The sequence below is a fragment of the Falco cherrug genome, chromosome 7 (assembly GCF_023634085.1).
Source record: "Falco cherrug isolate bFalChe1 chromosome 7, bFalChe1.pri, whole genome shotgun sequence".
Lineage (NCBI taxonomy): Eukaryota > Metazoa > Chordata > Aves > Falconiformes > Falconidae > Falco > Falco cherrug.
Window position 1 is genome coordinate 20,362,339 of NC_073703.1, and position 17,300 is coordinate 20,379,638.

General features: G+C 39.1%; 1 protein-coding gene across 5 annotated transcripts in view; it reads left to right on the plus strand.

Moving 5' to 3' along the window:
- The window catches only part of ENTREP2 (endosomal transmembrane epsin interactor 2), a 145,872-nt gene that overhangs the window by 87,215 nt on the left and 41,357 nt on the right, over positions 1–17,300 (plus strand). For all 5 annotated transcript variants that reach the window (XM_055716591.1, XM_055716596.1, XM_055716594.1 and 2 more), the window contains 2 exons: positions 2,460–2,570; positions 12,193–12,324. In XM_055716591.1, coding sequence (XP_055572566.1) covers positions 2,460–2,570; positions 12,193–12,324 — 243 coding nt within the window. The remainder of the gene's footprint in view (positions 1–2,459; positions 2,571–12,192; positions 12,325–17,300) is intronic.

The following is a 17,300-nucleotide window of genomic DNA, read 5'->3' on the forward strand; positions in this document are numbered from 1 at the left end:
CTTTTAATAATTTGGATGGAGGGGGTTGGTTTTGAGATTTGTAGTCTTGCATCAGGCTTTTTGACTTTGTGATGGTGGAGTAGCCTGGGAAATGTTCTGGGAGAGAATCATATAATCATATGATCATGGAAGTTGAGACTTCTGCAGGGAAACAATGTAATTGATGATTAAATAGAAACTGCTGTGAAGACTTGATATTTAAATAGTTTTACTCTTAAAGACAGAAATTATGAGAAGGCCAGGAGAACTGTTTGATGTAACCGGCAGCTCAAAGTTACTGGAAAAATTTAAATAAGCAGTCTAAGGTCATGAAGACAATTAAGCTAGTTTGTTATTTCAGGTGCGAGGTGACATCTCAAATTGGGAGCTGTTATATCATTTTCAGTCATTGCATCAGTGCAGAACTAATTAGTTTTGTAGAATTAGTTTAGGACTATGGTAACATTTAAGTAGGAAGTCCTATTAACATTTCTTCTATAGAGTGCGTTTTATAGAGTATCAGCTTTGACTTCTATTTCTGCTAACATGTCATAATAAATCAGTTGGCTTTGATTTTTGTTTACATACTAATTCTTGGTAGCTCTAAAGCTTTTGGAGCTTCGTGATATTAATGCATCTTCCTGAATTGTAGGAATATTTTATCTTGTTTATACGTCATAGATAGAAAAGTAAAGAACAAAATACTGTAGTTTTAAAGCAGCAATAAGATGTCATAGCCCTTCAGTGTCTGACACTGAATTCTGTGTTTTCTTCAGTGTAAGCTCTTACCCTTGGTAATTGGGTTAACTGCATTTTATACTCCCTCCTAATAGTTTCATACTGCTCCTGCAAGTATGCCGCAATGAGCCATTAGAGCAAACATTCAGTAGCTCACAAATCAGCTGAAATTTTGATGTGGAAATTAGACAAACTTAATTTCGTGAATAACATATCTAACGTCAGTGTTTCATAATGTGTTGACTCTCCATCATAATCCACAACGACCACTCCTTTGAAGAGTGGTAGATATATTTATCTTTACTAACTTACTTGTGCCAATGCTAGAGAAGACTGATTTGTGATAAAAACATTAAGCACATGAACATATTTTTTTAATGCCTGTTAATGTGGTAATTGATGGTTTTATGCCTCCTTTTCTCTGTTGTGGTTCCCAGCATGGTGGTGAACTTCACCTCAAAAGCTGTGACAACAGTGTAACAGGTGTGTCCTATTCCTGCAGTGGAAAGCTTTTTTGGTATTTAGCTGAGAAGCGTTAAGGACGGATACTGGAAATATTTAAATTGCTTTTATTAGGCTCCTTGTGCTCTGTGGGAGGCAACGTAGTTGCCAGAGGCTTGTGTAGGACCCAAGATCTCCCTTCTAACTATGTGCCCAGCCCAGTTAGGTGATGCTTTGCCCAGGACGTTGAGAAGTGAGGCATAAAATAGCAAAACTGGGAAGACAAGTGTGCAAGAGAGCTTCAGTATTTTGATCTGTGACCATGTCACTGGTGGCTGTCACTTAAACGCAGCTTCTCTACAGATTGTGAGACTTAGAAAAACAGAAATTCTAAGAGCTGTTCCATGATTTTGACAGTGCTGGATCCTTCTCTCTTGTCTTGTGCGTGACAACAGGAAGAGGTTACTTTGGAAATGCACATAGAATTTTTCTCATTAATGAATGCTCATATGGAGAAAGTGCTGTAAAGATAGATAAACCTGACATTAGTTACTGATGATTACATTTTTTTGGGAATCAAACAAATTTTGATGTTCATTTGCACACCTGGCTACTCCTTTCTGTAAGGCAATCAGGGTTTCTTTAAAGATGCGATTTTTCAGGAACTTGTCTATGGTTCATAAAAGCTTATAATATAACCAATAATGTGGATTTACTCCAAGAAAATTTGCAGTGCAAGGTTAGCAATTGAAATATCGACAACATAAAAAATAAACAAAACAAATAAAAAGAAATCAATTTCCTATTTTTGGTAGAAGTTCCGTTAACTGTTTAAGTTAATAAGCAGTTGGGTGTTAGTCTCTTCTCCCAAGTAACAAGTTGACCGTACAAGAGGAAATAGCCTCTAGTTACACCAGGGGAGGTCTAGATTGGGTATTAGGAAAAATTTATTCCCTGAAAGGGTTGTCAAGCTTTGGAACAGGCTGTGCAGGGAGGTGGTGGGCTCACCATCCCTGGATGTGTTGAAAAGGTGGGCAGATGTGGCACTTAGGGATAGTTTAGTGGTGGGCTTGGTAGTGCTGGGTTAACGGTTGGACTCTATGACCTTAAAGTTATTTTCAACCTAAACAAGTCAATGATTCTATTCTGTATTGTCAGATTAAATAGTATACTTGTTTCTTTAAAATGAATAAGTTCATGTAACTGTATGACAGGGTGGAAGTTCCTGAACATCTAAATCATATTTTTTTCTTGTTTGTCTCGTGCAGTGAAGAATAATAGGCTGTTTGGTTTTTTTCCAGATAACCTTTTTCATGCTGCTGTCTGCAGTGTGCGTAATGCTGAACTTGGCTGGTTCCATTCTCTCTTGTCAGAACGCTCAGCTGGTGAAGTCCCTGGAAGGATGTCAGTTGGTGAGTAATGAAAAACAAGTCTCTTATAAAGGCCAATGGATTTTATTTTTCTTTTTTGTTTGGTTTTATACACATATTCCTTTGATTTTCAGAACAGTATGTGTTCAGTAGAGCCATCTATAGGCATTACAAGGTGAAAAATAATGTTGGGACAAGTCTGAGACTTAAAATGCTAATGTATTTACAGTGTTTTGTCACCTCAAAAAGCAAACTGGTATAATAGAAGACTTTCTTCTCCACGTCATGGTACAAATGACACTTAGAATAGGTGGCATACAGGCCACGTGAAAGCGATGTAGTGATTACCATTCCATGCCTGCAGTGTCAGGATTTCATCCAGTACCTCCTTATACTGCCAGTTTATTTCACAGACATACTGATAGTAATGTTTTGGTATGCGTATGTTAATATTTTATTTGCCAACCTAAATTAGTTCTTTTTTTAATTTCCAAAGCAAATTTGTATTACTTGTGTTTAATAAAATACAGAATAATAAAAATTATCATGATGTGGCATGCTCTAAATAATTAAAAGTACGGTATACCTAAAGGCTTTATGTTGTTATTTCAGGAAAAAAGTACATATACATTAAAGTCTTAACGCATTTTCTGACTTAAACTTATGAAGATGTCTATAGAAAAAAAACTCATGTCTGAAATCTCTGATTTACAGTAAATAATAAAAAAATTTTATGTCCCCCTTGCCATAACATCAGGAAACACTTGACATTAAATTGAAAGATTGACAAATGGACTGGAGAATGTTTATGGCTGTGCATTAATGTTCTTTTTAGTATAATCTGGCTCTCAGTAGACCAATCAAACTGTTTAAACTGTATGAGTATGCACTCATAACATTCATCAAGTATTAGGAATATGTGCACTTATGCACCCCAAGACATTGATTTGAATGTTAAAAAGACATTTTTCTCTCTAATGCCAGCAGGTGACTACCACAAAATGCTTGTGCACCTCTTCTGTTCAGCCGTTGGCTTTACTCCTTTGTTCTAAGGGTTTCGTCCAGTGAAACCCTTCAGGCTGCTGTTTGCACATAACAAAATTAATGAAATGAAGTTAAAATAATATAAAATGTTTTGGCAAATATTTCAAAAGGCATATGAAAAATACAGAACGGGAAGCCACTTGGGTGTGACCTGTCACATGCCTTCACCTTGTTCAGTCAGCTTTTAAGCCTGTGTTCTGTTTTCCTATCACTCGTCCTGTTTCACAAGGGGGTGTCTGCAGCTCCATCAATCAGGTGGTCTCCAAGAGCTTGGGTATTCTGCTAAGCTTTCTGCAGTGACTGAGATTTCCAAGTGATTGGGGCTTTATAGAACTGGATGGATGGAGCCAGATAGCTGAGGCAGTAGAAAACCAGCAGTGACCCAAAGAGAGGAAGGGAAGGTTTTCATTATAAAATATTTGATCTAGGAAACTCTTGATAAAGTTCCTGGCTCTCATTTTGATGGGGAGTTGGAATCATGCTGCTGAGCTGGAAAAATCAACTGGTGGAACCTGGAGCTGTTATGAGATGCATGCTGTCCTTTGGAAAGCTTTGGGAAAATAGCCTTTTGTTGGGTTTGTTGATTTTTTTTCATTAAAATCAAGAAGTATCATAGGTATTTTTTGTGGAAGATCTTTGAAGTGAGCCTTGCTAATTTGTTTTTGAGATCCTTGCTTTGCTATTAGGACTTTAGTTTAGAAGTTACTTTGAGGGACTGCGTTTATATCAGAACTTGCCCTGAAGACTTACAAAATAGCTTTGTATCTTCATGGAAGAAAGAATAATAGTCTCTCAGAATGAATGCTTTCCTAACTATATAATGCAACTGGGTAACTATATCGTGCGACCTATCTGTTAAAATTTTCAAATGCAGTATTTTGACCTGGAGCATCATTGTAATGACTATCTTGGGCTTATGTCTAGGTATCATGCTCTGCTGCTGGTTGATATGTTGTTTTCCACATTCTCAAGCAATGCCATTGTGCCACAGCTCTTATGTAGGATAGTATCAATGTCCAAAAGGATAAAAAGCGAGGAACACTGGAATTTTGGAAACATGAATTTACCTCTTCTTTGCTCAGTAGCTCATTGTTTAATTTGTTGGCAAAATCTGCTAGAATTTCTGCACTGTATGATACATAAATTATTTGAGAACCAGCATGTTTTTAACTACTTATGGGTTTTGACATTTGACTTGAAAAATTGAAAAAAAAAAAAGTGTGTGTATGTGTACGTGGCTGAGGGGAGACATTTGTACTTGTGTGTGCAGTTTTTCTCCTCTGACTCAGTAGTAACCGGTGTCATTGCTGTCATGATTTTGACAGATGTCCAGTAAGCTGTGTGAATAGAATTTAAACAGCAAATCTTGTCCCAGGTGGAGAAGAATGTGTGTAGTAAAACCAGTGCTGTTGGTGATGCTGTGTTGCAGCTTAGTGCATGCGTGGATCTTGCTGTGTATGTTTGCTTTTCTAGTTTCTGTTAGGCTGCCATTTTAGCAGCAGGGCTACTCAACAAAGCCCACTGAGAAACCCCTAAGCCTACAATTCAGTTGCTTACTCACACTACTGATAACTGTGATCGTGTATGTGCTTGTTGACACTACTATTTAATAGTACCACCTAGCTGTATGTGATCTCTGTTCTGGGGTGTATTGTGGTAATGTGTCAGTGTTAGGATTCCTCATAGATCTTTGCACCAAGCAGAAAGTTGCAGATTAATGAAAGGGACCATTTTAATTTCTCCTAATACAAGCTGTAGTAGAAGTGTAGGACAAAAGGAAGAAAACCAAGTTAATGAGAATCAATGAAGTGGCATTGCAGGGACAGAAAGTTGAAATAAGCACAATTCTGCTTAATTAGCACATTCATAGACAAAGCACTGGTTCCAGCCAGTGGTTATGTTCACTACCAAGACAGAAACCTAAGACAACAAAACCTCTTTTTAGTCTTTTCATTACTGGTTTCAGTGGCCTGTCCTGGTTATGAGCCCCATGTCTTTTCTTAGTTTTGGACAGAATCACCACTTCTGATGGGAAGACTACTGTGGAAATAAGCAGTGACCGAGCTGTGCAGTTGAATTCTCAGACTGTGGGTGAAAATTAAAAGGAATAAATTAATTTCAGATAAGGTGAAATTTAGAAGAAGAAAGAGAAGCTGTTTCAGGAAGAATTGTTTTTCTTTCTTTGTTCTTCAGCTTTTCAAAATATGTTTCAGTTGTTTGGGATGTTTTCTACTTGGAAATGGAGTGTTGTACAAAATATCATAGATTCAGTGATTTTCATGGGACCACATTTGATCTGAACTATAAAATAGCTTTGGGTTCTTTAACTGTCTATTTTGCCTCCCTTCCTTCCTTCCTTCGCCTTGCCTTCTCCAGTCTTGTTCTAATCAACAGCGAGGGGAAGGCATGGTATCAAACAAATGGGTTCAGCTGGCAGGCAGAGGCGTTCGCAGGGGGATTTGCCCTTGGATGGGCATTTGGGGATTAGGAGTTTGGTGGGTGGGCATGTAGGAGCTTCCTGGGCAGGTGCTTTCCCCATCTGTGCTCTTGTGACAGAATTCAAAGGAAACCTTTGCTTGTTTCTCCAGGTTCATGGAAGACTGTCACTTTAAGCAAGAATCTTGCAAATAGTGTTTTGCGTATTTTCCAGAGCCAGTGTACTTTGCTAGTAAATGAAAAGCCAACAGTTATGTTTCATTTGTAGTTTCCAGAGCTTTTCATTCCTGCTGCAAATGGAATTTCCAAATTTTCCTCTGGACTAGTAAAACACTGAGCTGGCAAAAGAAGATAAAGCAAATGTTCAAACTGCTGGTTTCAATTTTCAGAGCCTGATGAAATACTCAGTAGCTTTGCCACAGTGTGTCGTACTAGATGAGAGCAACTTAATTTCATTGTGCCTGATTATCATATCATAATTATTTCCAAAAAAATACACTTTCTTCTGCCCAGACTTTACTTTCTAGTTTTTCCTTGCACAAAATCACGTTTCAGTCAGGTTGGGGACTCACACATGAATACATTTTATATTGCCACGTTGAAGTGCTCATATGTATGAAATTCCAGAGCTCTGCTCTGGTAGACCACCCACTGGGAGAGATGCACTGTAGTGAACAACACTGCTTTATGATTAAGCGCAGGATTTGACTTAGTTTGGTAACATCTTATGTTGAACACATTTAATTACTTTATTACTGTTCTTCACTCAAAAAGGGAAAATACCACTTCCTTAACAGCTTGTTCTGAGCTTCTATTTCATGTTAAATCCTTAGATGGCTCACTTCAGTGTTGTAAATCTGTGCAGTCCAGTGCTATGTGACTGAGTGTATGTTATCAGAGAGTTCCAAATCTTTTGATTGCCTTCTAGGATACACATTTATGGCAATGCAGCTCTAGGAGTCAAAATTCATCTTTTGTAGACACGCAGTTTGAGATCCCATGTAACTGTACCAGACAAAAATATACTAGTTAGTTTCCAGATACAGTACAAAAGTCAAATTCAAAATAAATTCTGTTTTACTTGTAGTATTTCTGGCAAACTCATTCATGCTGAATATGTGGCTTTAAAAGTGATAATGGTATCTACTGTATTGTGGAGTTCAAATTCAGAAGCATTTTACATGTAGAGTAGCTTTTTGCAGAAGAAGGATAAGACACAAGTGTTTTATTTGGCTTTAAACACTGGGGATTTGTTGTAGATTCCACAATATATATTTTTGTGTGAATATGAAAAATGTGCTCAGCATATGTTAGCATTTTGAATGTGTAATTGTTGAATTTAGTATTTGTGCTCTTCATCCTGCAGCTTAGCAACATACAACGCTGACAGTACCTTTAATGGCTTGCTATGAAAATTTAATTGGAATCTTTTCCCCATGATTAGCTGTAGATCCTGCAGCCAAAACGTCAAGATACTGCTTTAAGTCAGTGAGAGTAGGTTGCGTACAGAGCAGTTACACACTCAAGCTGTTCATTAATGTGTGTATGAGAAACAATATTTCTGTCTTATAATTTTCTTCTTCAAAAATAATTTCTAAAAATTGTGTTTAACATACGTGGGTAGAGCAATCTGTGTATTTTAATTTATATTCTGTTACAACACAAGATAGAATTCTGTTAGTGATGTTTTATTTCTTAGTCTTTATTTGTCTTTACTGGGTGTACCTGTCTCACTGTAAGTCCCTTACTCTTTTACAAATAAATGATCTAGTTTTAATCAAATTTACAGCTGCTTATTATTCGGAAGAGTAGCAGTAGTGTCTGTACAGAAAGATGGTTTATAATGTATTTTTCAGCTGTACAGCGGAAATTGGCCTGTGGTTATAGTAGCATATAAAGGAAGGCTCCTTTTCTCCCAAATTATGTTCACCTGGAATAGACAAGAAAAGCAAAGCCAGTGCAGGTTCACACAGAGATGAATGGCACAGCCCGGTTCCAGAACTGAGGTTGCTTTGTATTCCATTTTGTGCTGTAGCTGTGTTCAGTTCTACGCATACCAAAAAACAATTTTTAAAATTCCAGGAAAGTATATGTTGGGTTTTTTCGTTATTTGCCTGTCAGCTTTTTCTGTTGCTATTTCCCTACCACTCAACTTTATTCTTTACTGGATCCTCCTGCTCTTTCTTTTTGCATAAGCTGCTATAATTGATCCGAGTTCCTTCTTATAAACATACCAGGGAAGCTTTCTTGCACTTCGCTGCCTTATTTTTAACTTTTGAACTTTTATATTTTGGTTTTAAATTTTGTCCTGCTGTTTTTATGTTCTCTATTAAAAAACCCCAAAAAACCAAACCCTGAAGGTTAATTTAGAAGAAATTTTTTTTTACTAGAATTTTTACATTTGTAGTAGGGAAAGGGTGAAATGCAGAGTAATGCTGTTACTTCATCCCTAACTTGCGCTTTTTGTTAATAATGTGTGTGCACTCGGCAGTAATTTCTTCTTTGTTAAGACACAGACAGAATACTTAGGCAGAATTCTTTTGACTGATACAGATGAAAAGTCTGGTCTGCGCATATTTTTGTTACTTTGTTGTATGTTGTACTATGTACATATATGTGCTATGTTGTAACATAATGTAACATTATTTGGGTGTGCGTATATATGTATTTTTAAGAAGTCTGAAGTTCTCCTTGTTCTTTGTTGTTGGAGGATCCTTTACTTTTTTGATTCTCTGCTACATAAAGTCAGATTTTAATGGTTTTCATCCCTTCTGAAGTAATAGTACTGCTTTTTGGCAAGACAAAATAAACTTTAAAGACAATTTATGCATATAGGCAGCTTAGGCTGATGTTTCAAATCTTAAATATGGTTTGAATGAGGTGTACCATGCAATGGTCATAGCTATGAAAGTACACAAACTATACTGTGACTGCTGACTATGCTTACTAGCATGAGTAAGAATCACAAAGTGGGATGCAAATATGTGCGGGATAGTGGGGAGTATGTACAGGGGATGAAGTGGATGATGCTTTATTCCTGAGCTCTGCCAATCAAAAAGAAATTTAAACACGGCAGAGAGAAGAGGAAGAACATGGCTTTAGAGGCACTGCTGATGCAATTGTGTCTCAGGCTGGCAAACTCTAGCCTTGCAGTTGGAAGGAATAATCCCAGCTCCTCCCTGGACCGATGTAGCTCTGTTGTTTGTGCTACTGTCTGTATTTAGGAAGCCACACAGTGAGGTCTGACCTGGACTGAAAATAAACCACTCCCACACATGAGGAGAAAATCTAATTTTGACACTGTTTAGGTGGTGGTGGGATAGCTGTATGAATTCTTAATCCTGTCTGCACAAGTGTGAGACAGGAGTAGGGCAGGGATGAGCATTCTGGAGCACGAGGGCTCCGGACTGCTTTCAGCTGCTGTATTATCGCAAGCAGGAACGCAGCGACATGCTCGGCCTTTTGTACTGTGCCCGTTGCAGAAACACAAGTTAGCCAAGATGTCATTGCACAGACATTTGAAGGAAAAGGTACGCAACAGGGCAAATTGTTAAAAGCTTTCCAGAAACATATACCTGAGATTAAAATAGCGTTTTGTTTTGCAGTGTGGTTGCAAGTCTTAGATGGTTTTGGATATGCACCAGGTTTTTAAGGTGTCCCTGTGTTTTGCAGGAACTTCCATGTAAACAATTCTCAACTATTTTTAAGAACTGAATTAAAGGGAGAGTTATGTTAACTGGGCACTGCAAAGGGAGGATTCCATCACATCTTTCAGAATTAATTGAGAATCTCTCATAGATGGAGAATCTTGCAGTAGATAGCTTTGTCTGAAATCCATTTTCCTCATAGAAACTTTCTAGCAGCTGCAGGCACTATCGATTTGCTGCATGCCTGGTGCTAGTGCAGTGGCTGTGCTGTAGCACTCTGGCCGCTGAGCCTGACACAGCTCTCAACCTCTCAATTCAAAGTGTAAGTTTTGAACTTTCTCTGTAGCGTTTGTCTAATGATTGACACTGTTTCCAGAGAGGTTCAGGAGCAAGACCTCCCCAGTGGCTTTTAGTGGTTTATATTTTTGATTGTTTTGAATAGCTGAGGTTATCTGATCATGAAACCTGTAGTTGTGTTTTGCTCAGATCTTTAACTTTTTGAAAAAGAATATCGAAAGATTACAAGATTTGAAAAGAACCTGTCTGAAATTGTTAAAGCAATAATTTGAATTAAATTATATGCTAATTAGAAAAAAACCACCACAACTATTATAAATGTGCTCAAACTTTTTTTTTTTTTCTTTATTTCTTTCAGTGTCTATGGCTTAGGGTAAGGCTCTGTGGGTTGCCATAGAAAATTATTTCCAGTACTGCCTTTGAATATATGGGAAATAGTGTGATTTACATTTTTTAAATGTAAATTTATTTTTTTAAAGCCTTTTACAAATTGTACTGGCTAGAGGGCAATCTGGAGTCTCAGCAATTGAAGCCCACTGAGATATCATACTTCTCTGAGCATGCCTTCATCACTGTATATGGCAAGCATTCATTCATCTGGTAAAGTTTATTATGTTTTTTTAATGGACTCATATCTCTGCTCGTCCAACTGCTGCTCTGATGACCAGCATGTAAGCAGATAGTACTAGGTAAGCCTGATAGGGATGACACTATTCAAATATGTGTTATTTTTTATGTAGCTATAAGATTGTATGAACAATTTAAACATTCTTCAAGGTCTTAACCAGTAAGAAAACATTCTGTTGAAATGATTCTACATATAACACTGCGAGGTAATTCTACAAGGAACACTGCTCTCTGCCTTGCTTCAGGAAGTTGGCCACATCCTAGGGAGAATTTGAATTAAAAATAGTAAATGCGTATTTACATGAGCAATTTTTTTCTGCATTTGTGTCTGGAAAATTTAAATTTTTATTTTATTTATATTTTTTAAATGTGAAAGAGTAACATGGCAATTCAGATCTCAGCACCCAGCCACTGTAGTTCTGTCTTTGGAGGAATACAGGACTGGTTGAGTATGTCTGAATAGTGCATTGAATCTTTTATTCTTTGCATGGAAAGTTGTGGAAGTTTCTCACGAGTGTCATTCTTATTACTGGTTATTGGGGTATAGAAACCTGAGATATGATATTTCTAAACTCATAGTTCAAGGAACTCCCATGTGATACCAATTACTTTTCTCAATACTAACAGCTTGAATTGCAACTAGTGACCTGGAGAAGTAAGGTATTGTATCCCATTATTAGTCCTTTAAATAACCTGCAGAAATGGGAATGGGAAAAGCACAGAAATACCCTACCAAGAAATTTTAGAGCAATGACAGCTCACATTAACAGGTGAGGTAAAAAAGTGCATGGAGTTAAATTTTGGTTTAAAAAAGTCTGTGTTGGAAGGAAGCAGAAATATAAACATTGCTATGATTTTTCTGTTGGTTTTTTTGTTGGTTGTTTTTAGTGAGGAAGTATAATAAATATCTCATTGAGCTGAACAGGACTATTGTAGGGTCACTCATAGATTACTTTTTGAGAATTATCAGGTTTCAGTAATCTTTAGCAAGGAGTGCTTTAATGCAGGTCTTTGAAGAATAGAATGCGTAATGATTTTTAAAATGTGAAAACATTGAATGCTTATTGTATTCCAGGCAATCTGAACACTGGAAAATAGAGAGCAAACCTTTTCCAAAGTAAACATATATATGAGATGACATGTACCTTTCTCTCCACTTTTTCTTCATGCTGTGTTCTTTTTTCTCAAATATATGTCACAGTTTCTTTTGTTGTTATTTTTCCATGTATATGTAAGTTACATCTGTGTTCATGACAGCTTCATGTATTTTCTGACTTTTTCCCCCCATCTTTTTGTCTTTGTCTTTACCCATTGACTATGATTTGATATTTATTCAGTAGAGTTACTCTGGTTTCATCTGCCTCTGGAAGGCAAATTTTTTTTCAAAACGAGGCATAGAAAGTAACTCTTCTTTGGTATTGTCTTTCTGTATTTTACCTGGGTTTATATCTTATATTGGCCAGTGGAAGACCTTCTGCTTCAGGGGATTCTGCACAGAGATTATCTTTTTGCATTTAGTAGTAATTACTGTCACAATAAGTGTAAACGTAATCTTTGGGAAGTGGATTTCTGTTGATTTATACTTTCTATGACTTTTCTTTTTTCTTCCACAGATTAAATTTGACAGTGATGGCGTCTGTGTGTGCTGTGAAATGCAGCATCAAACATCAGGCTGCAGTAACTTGGGAGAAACGCTGAAACTGAACCCACTGCAGGAGTGCAATGTTGTGAGACTGACCCTAAAGGTGCGTTGTGAGAAAAATTAACAGTTTGTTGCAGTTTTAAGTAATGAGTACATACCAAGACAGAAATGTGGGATGAAGGGAGGAGTACCTGGTGTTTTCTGTGTTCGTACACTCTTACATGCAAAAAAGGAAAATATCTTCAACAGAATTACTGCTTTTAGGCATGAAAATGGTTTTATGTTACACACTCAATCTGTATTTGTATAGATAACTATTTTGGTAGAGGTTATTTAAGAAACAGGAGTTACAATTTGTTATGCTGGAAGGTATAAGGACATGTCTTTCATGTTGCTGTTCAAGAAAGCTAGAATCAAAGGTGGTGCTTGGCATTGTTTAGTAATGTCATGGTAGACTGCAAAGAAACAAAGTATTAGCAGAATGATAGAGTATTTCATGAGGGACTGCTAAAACAATGTATTAGTATTTCAGATGGAAGTTACTTGGGGAGAGACTAGTAAGTGTTCTTTCGGGGTATTGCTGGAAGTATGCTTATAGACTGCTCTGCAATACTGTAAGTTCAAATCCTGCAGCATTTTGTATTACAACTACCCAGATAAAATATTGAGAGCAATTATTAAGAATATTGTATGAGTGAGTTATATCCTAGTGACATTGCCGACATCATTGCTTCATTCATTGTCACCAAACTAGCAGGACATGGTGTTAAGGAATCCATGAAAGAATTGGTCAGGGAAAAGAACCCTAGCCTGAGAGACAAATACAGATTCATTTTAGGTTTAATTTACAGATCAACAGATCAACTCTGTGTCCGTGGCTCTCAATTTCAAAGTATATATTTTAATAAAGTTAATATAGTAGTGAAATTCAATGTGACTATTATTTTGGAGATTTAGACTATAGTCTAAAGGCTGAGGTCTGAAAATGAAAACTGATATTTGAATCTATATTTTGAAGTTCAGAACAGGCAAAAATCCTGCAAAAAGTATATAATAAATATCTAAATATTCTTCAGCTTTGTTAAGAAAAAGAAAAAAAAGAAAAAAACAACTACTAAGTAAGAAGGATAAGGTAGAAATTAAAACAATTTGATATGGCCCCAAAATTAAGTAAAACTCTGCCTCAGATTTTAATGAAGATGATAAAAGAGACTATGGGAGCAAAAACCTACTGGGTAGTGGGAATTTACGATGTGGAGAAGAAGCATAACTTGACGTTGCTGGTCAAAACATAATTAACTGCTACTCAGAATGCTAAATGCAGAACTCTATTCAGTTACGAGAAGGTAATGCAAGAAAATAACTTCTCAGAAAGACATTCTTCAAAGTATGACAGATGCAAAACCATGAACCTGTTGTACAGAAAAAGCTGACTTGCTGATCCTATTTGAGGGAGCATATGGTTGCTTGCTGCAAATATGTCAGTAGAGTAAACTTTAATGAGAGAGAAAAGAACTGTTTATCTTTGAGGACATTGTCAGCATATGAAGTGAGTAGAAGTGACATATGCTGGAAATCAGGGTAAGGTTTCTAACCAATACAGCAATCAGAATAGAAGCACAAAATAAAATTTCTTTTAAAATGTAACTCAGTCTTTTATAAAAGGAATTGATGACATATCTGCTTGCACTAGCAGATTTAAACACAGGAGTTCCTATGAGTATAGCTTGAGTGCAGCTTTAATTATGTTCAGAATTTTTCAATGAAGAGAAGGTAGTTAGGAAAATAACTTTTTCAGAAACCTTCTTAAACTTTCAGTTATAATTCTACCTTTGCTTTCTTTTTGGCTTTGAGAGCTCTGGATTCCTGGCTGTAAATTTAAGAACGGCATCCTACTAAGCCCCTAAGAAAAACAGATTACAGCTCACTAGTTAAACAACTGCCAGTGTTAAGACTCTCCTTCTTTAATTGCAATTAACAACTACAATGTGATTTTAAGAGAACAGATGTTTTAGTACCAAAAGCTCAATTGTATTCATTGTTTGGGAAGTCAGAGGGAGAGAAAGTAGAGTACCAGAGTTAAGATTATACACCTTTATGTATAACATTATGTAGGTTTCACACTCCTCTTCACTGAGGGTGCGGTAATAATCTCATGTTTCCTCTAAAGTCATCTGTGCTTTTTTGGTGGTAGCAGCTATGTGACTTGCATTGTGAACAGGAAAATTGCACGCATATCACCAACTGATCTTGTTCCCAGTCTGTCAAACAGGACAAGGAAAATAACAGTGGCTGCTGGTCTTGTGTATGCTCAATTGTGTCGGGATCATGCCTTGCATTGATATTGAGCGGTGTTTCCTTTTATAGTTGCTTTGAAAAATTTCTAAATTTTTTTAAAATTTGTTTTTGTCATCTCTTTATACTCCTTTGTAAATCAATGCCTGTTTCTTCCTTTCAAACCCTGAATGAACCACCCAGACATTTTAATGGGGACATGAAAATTACCATTGCAATATTTATGGTCACATATATGTACATACATAAATTGAGTATTGATTGCAGAAGCTGGCTGAATGTGTGATCTGTGATAAGTGCTAATTCCTGTGATTATTTAAATAGTGAAATTTCAGCAGAATATTATGTTACAGATTATACTTGTATTCTTGTCTGCACAGCTCCAGTAAAAATAGCACAGTTGCATGATGTGACAAACTACCATTAAGATCTGCAGGCACCCAGGTCTGACCCATCTGCCCTGTTTTACAGTGGAGAGACTTTCTGGTTACTGTTTTTCACCAGCAGATGTGTTTTTTTTACGCAGTTTCCTGCGTTAATAACTCCTGAACATAAGGTTCCTTGGTTTCCTCTGGGTACTCAGTGTCAATATTCTGTGTTGCTAAAGAATGTCACTGTCTCAGTATCCTGATTTTAACGATAACCATGCTTCTAGAACAGCTCCATCCTACGTTAGGAAATTACTTGACTTAATTCAAGCCAAATGAAGGTAAAAGCAAAACTTACCTATTTACAAAATTAGTAAAAAGAGTTACAAAGGTTTATTAAGAATCAAATATACAGAAATGAGATGATGGCCACACTTCAGGTGTGGTTTCACTAGTATCAGCTTAATCTGCTTTTCTATATCTGGCTGTTTCCTGCCATGGAGTTTGTTGGTTTGGATTTAGCAGTCATGTCATCACAGAATGAATCTGTTCTGTGAACTGATCTGGCCCCAAACCCCACAGTGTCTGCACTGGGCTTTTAGTGAAAACAATCTGGCACTGAGATCTAAGCTTTCTTCTGACACACAGATCCACCTTTGGGATTACTGACATTCCAAGTCTTCACATGCTTGGTAGTGAAGTGCTATAGCCAAGATGCCCAAAGGAGCACCTGCTCGCCTGTTCCTTCTGAGTCACCTCTTTCAACAGCAAAGTTCACTCTTAGATTGAATTCAGCTGATGTGGAACTAGACTTGGTGTTAGCCACTTTATATGCTGAACTTCATATCCCATACAAGCAGTATCAATAATAATGTAAATCAAGATGCATACAAAGAAACATGTTACGGTTCTGTGTGTAACTCGCTGTTCACTCCTGCCAATTGACTGTTAGGTCCAGTTTCATGAATGTGAATGATAATGGGTTCAGATGAACTCTAGTTTAAGGAGATTTTGTGTTTATAATCAAAAATCACAGAATGACAGGACAGTCAGGGCTGGAAGGGACCTCAGAGACCACCCAGCCCAACCCCTGCCACAGCAGGGTCCCCTCCAGCAGGCTGCACAGTCACGTCCGGGTGGGTTTGGGATGTCTCCAGGGAAGGAGACTCCACAGCCCCTCTGGCAGCCTGTGCCAGGGCTCTGCCACCCTCCAGGGAAGGAAGTTCTTCCTCACACCCAGCTGGAGCTGCCTGTGTCCCAGTTTGTGCCCGCTGCCCCCTGCCCTGTCGCTGGGCACCACAGCCAAGAGCCTGGCCCCGTCCCCCTGACACCCCAGTCAGGTGTTTGTGTGCGTGGAGAAGATCCCTCTCAGCCTTCTCCTTGCCAGGCCGGGCAGCCCCGGCTCTCCCAGCCTTTTGTCATCAGGGAGACGCTTCAGTCCCCTCATCATCTCTGTAGCCCCTCACTGGACCCTCTCCCATAGTTCCTTGTCTGGAACCGGGGAGCCCAGCACTGGGCACGGCTCCAGCTGCGGCCTCACCAGGGCAGAGGGGAGGGTCACCTCCCCCCACCTGCCGGCCACGCTCCTCCTCGTGCACCCCAGGGCACCGCTGGCCCCTTGGCCACCGGGGCACGCTGCTGGCTCGTGGGCACCCTGCTGTCCCCCAGCAGCCCAGTCCCTTCCCCGCAGAGCTGCCCCCCAGCAGGGCAGCCCCAGCCTGTGCTGCTGCGTGGGGCCGTCCCTCCCTGGGCAGGACCCTACGCTGGCCTTGGTGGCACTTCCCCGTGTCCCTCTCCGCCAGCTCTCCAGCCTGCCCAGGTCTCGCTGAAGGGCAGCGCAGCCTCTGGGGGGGCAGCTGCTCCTCCCCGTTTGGTGTCACCAGCAAAGGTGCTGAGGGCGCGCTCTGCCCCTCCACCCAGGTCACTGGTGAAGGAGTTGAACAAGGCCGGGCCCAGCACTGACCCCTGGGGACACCGCTGGCCACAGGCCTCCAGCGTGACCCTGCGCCGCTGGTCACAGCCCCCCGAGCTCTGCCGTTCAGCCAGTTCTCAGCCCACCTCACTGCCCGCTCCTCTAACCCACGCTGCCGAGCTTACCTGTGAGCGTGTTGTGGGAGACAGTGCCAAAAGCCTTGCTGAGGTCAACGTAGACAACAGTCACCGCTCTCCCCTCATCAACCCAGCTAGCCATTCCATCAAAGGAGGCTATCAGGCTGGTCAGGCATGAGCTCCCCTTGGTGAATCCATGTTGACTACCCCTGATAACCTCCTTTTCCTCCACATGCTTTGAGGTGACCTCTGGGATGAGCTGTTCCACCACCTTTCCAGGGATGGAGGTGAGGCCGACTGGCCTGTAGTTTCCCGGGTCCTCCTTCTTGCCCTTTTTGAAGACTGGAGTGACCTTTCCCCCAGTCCT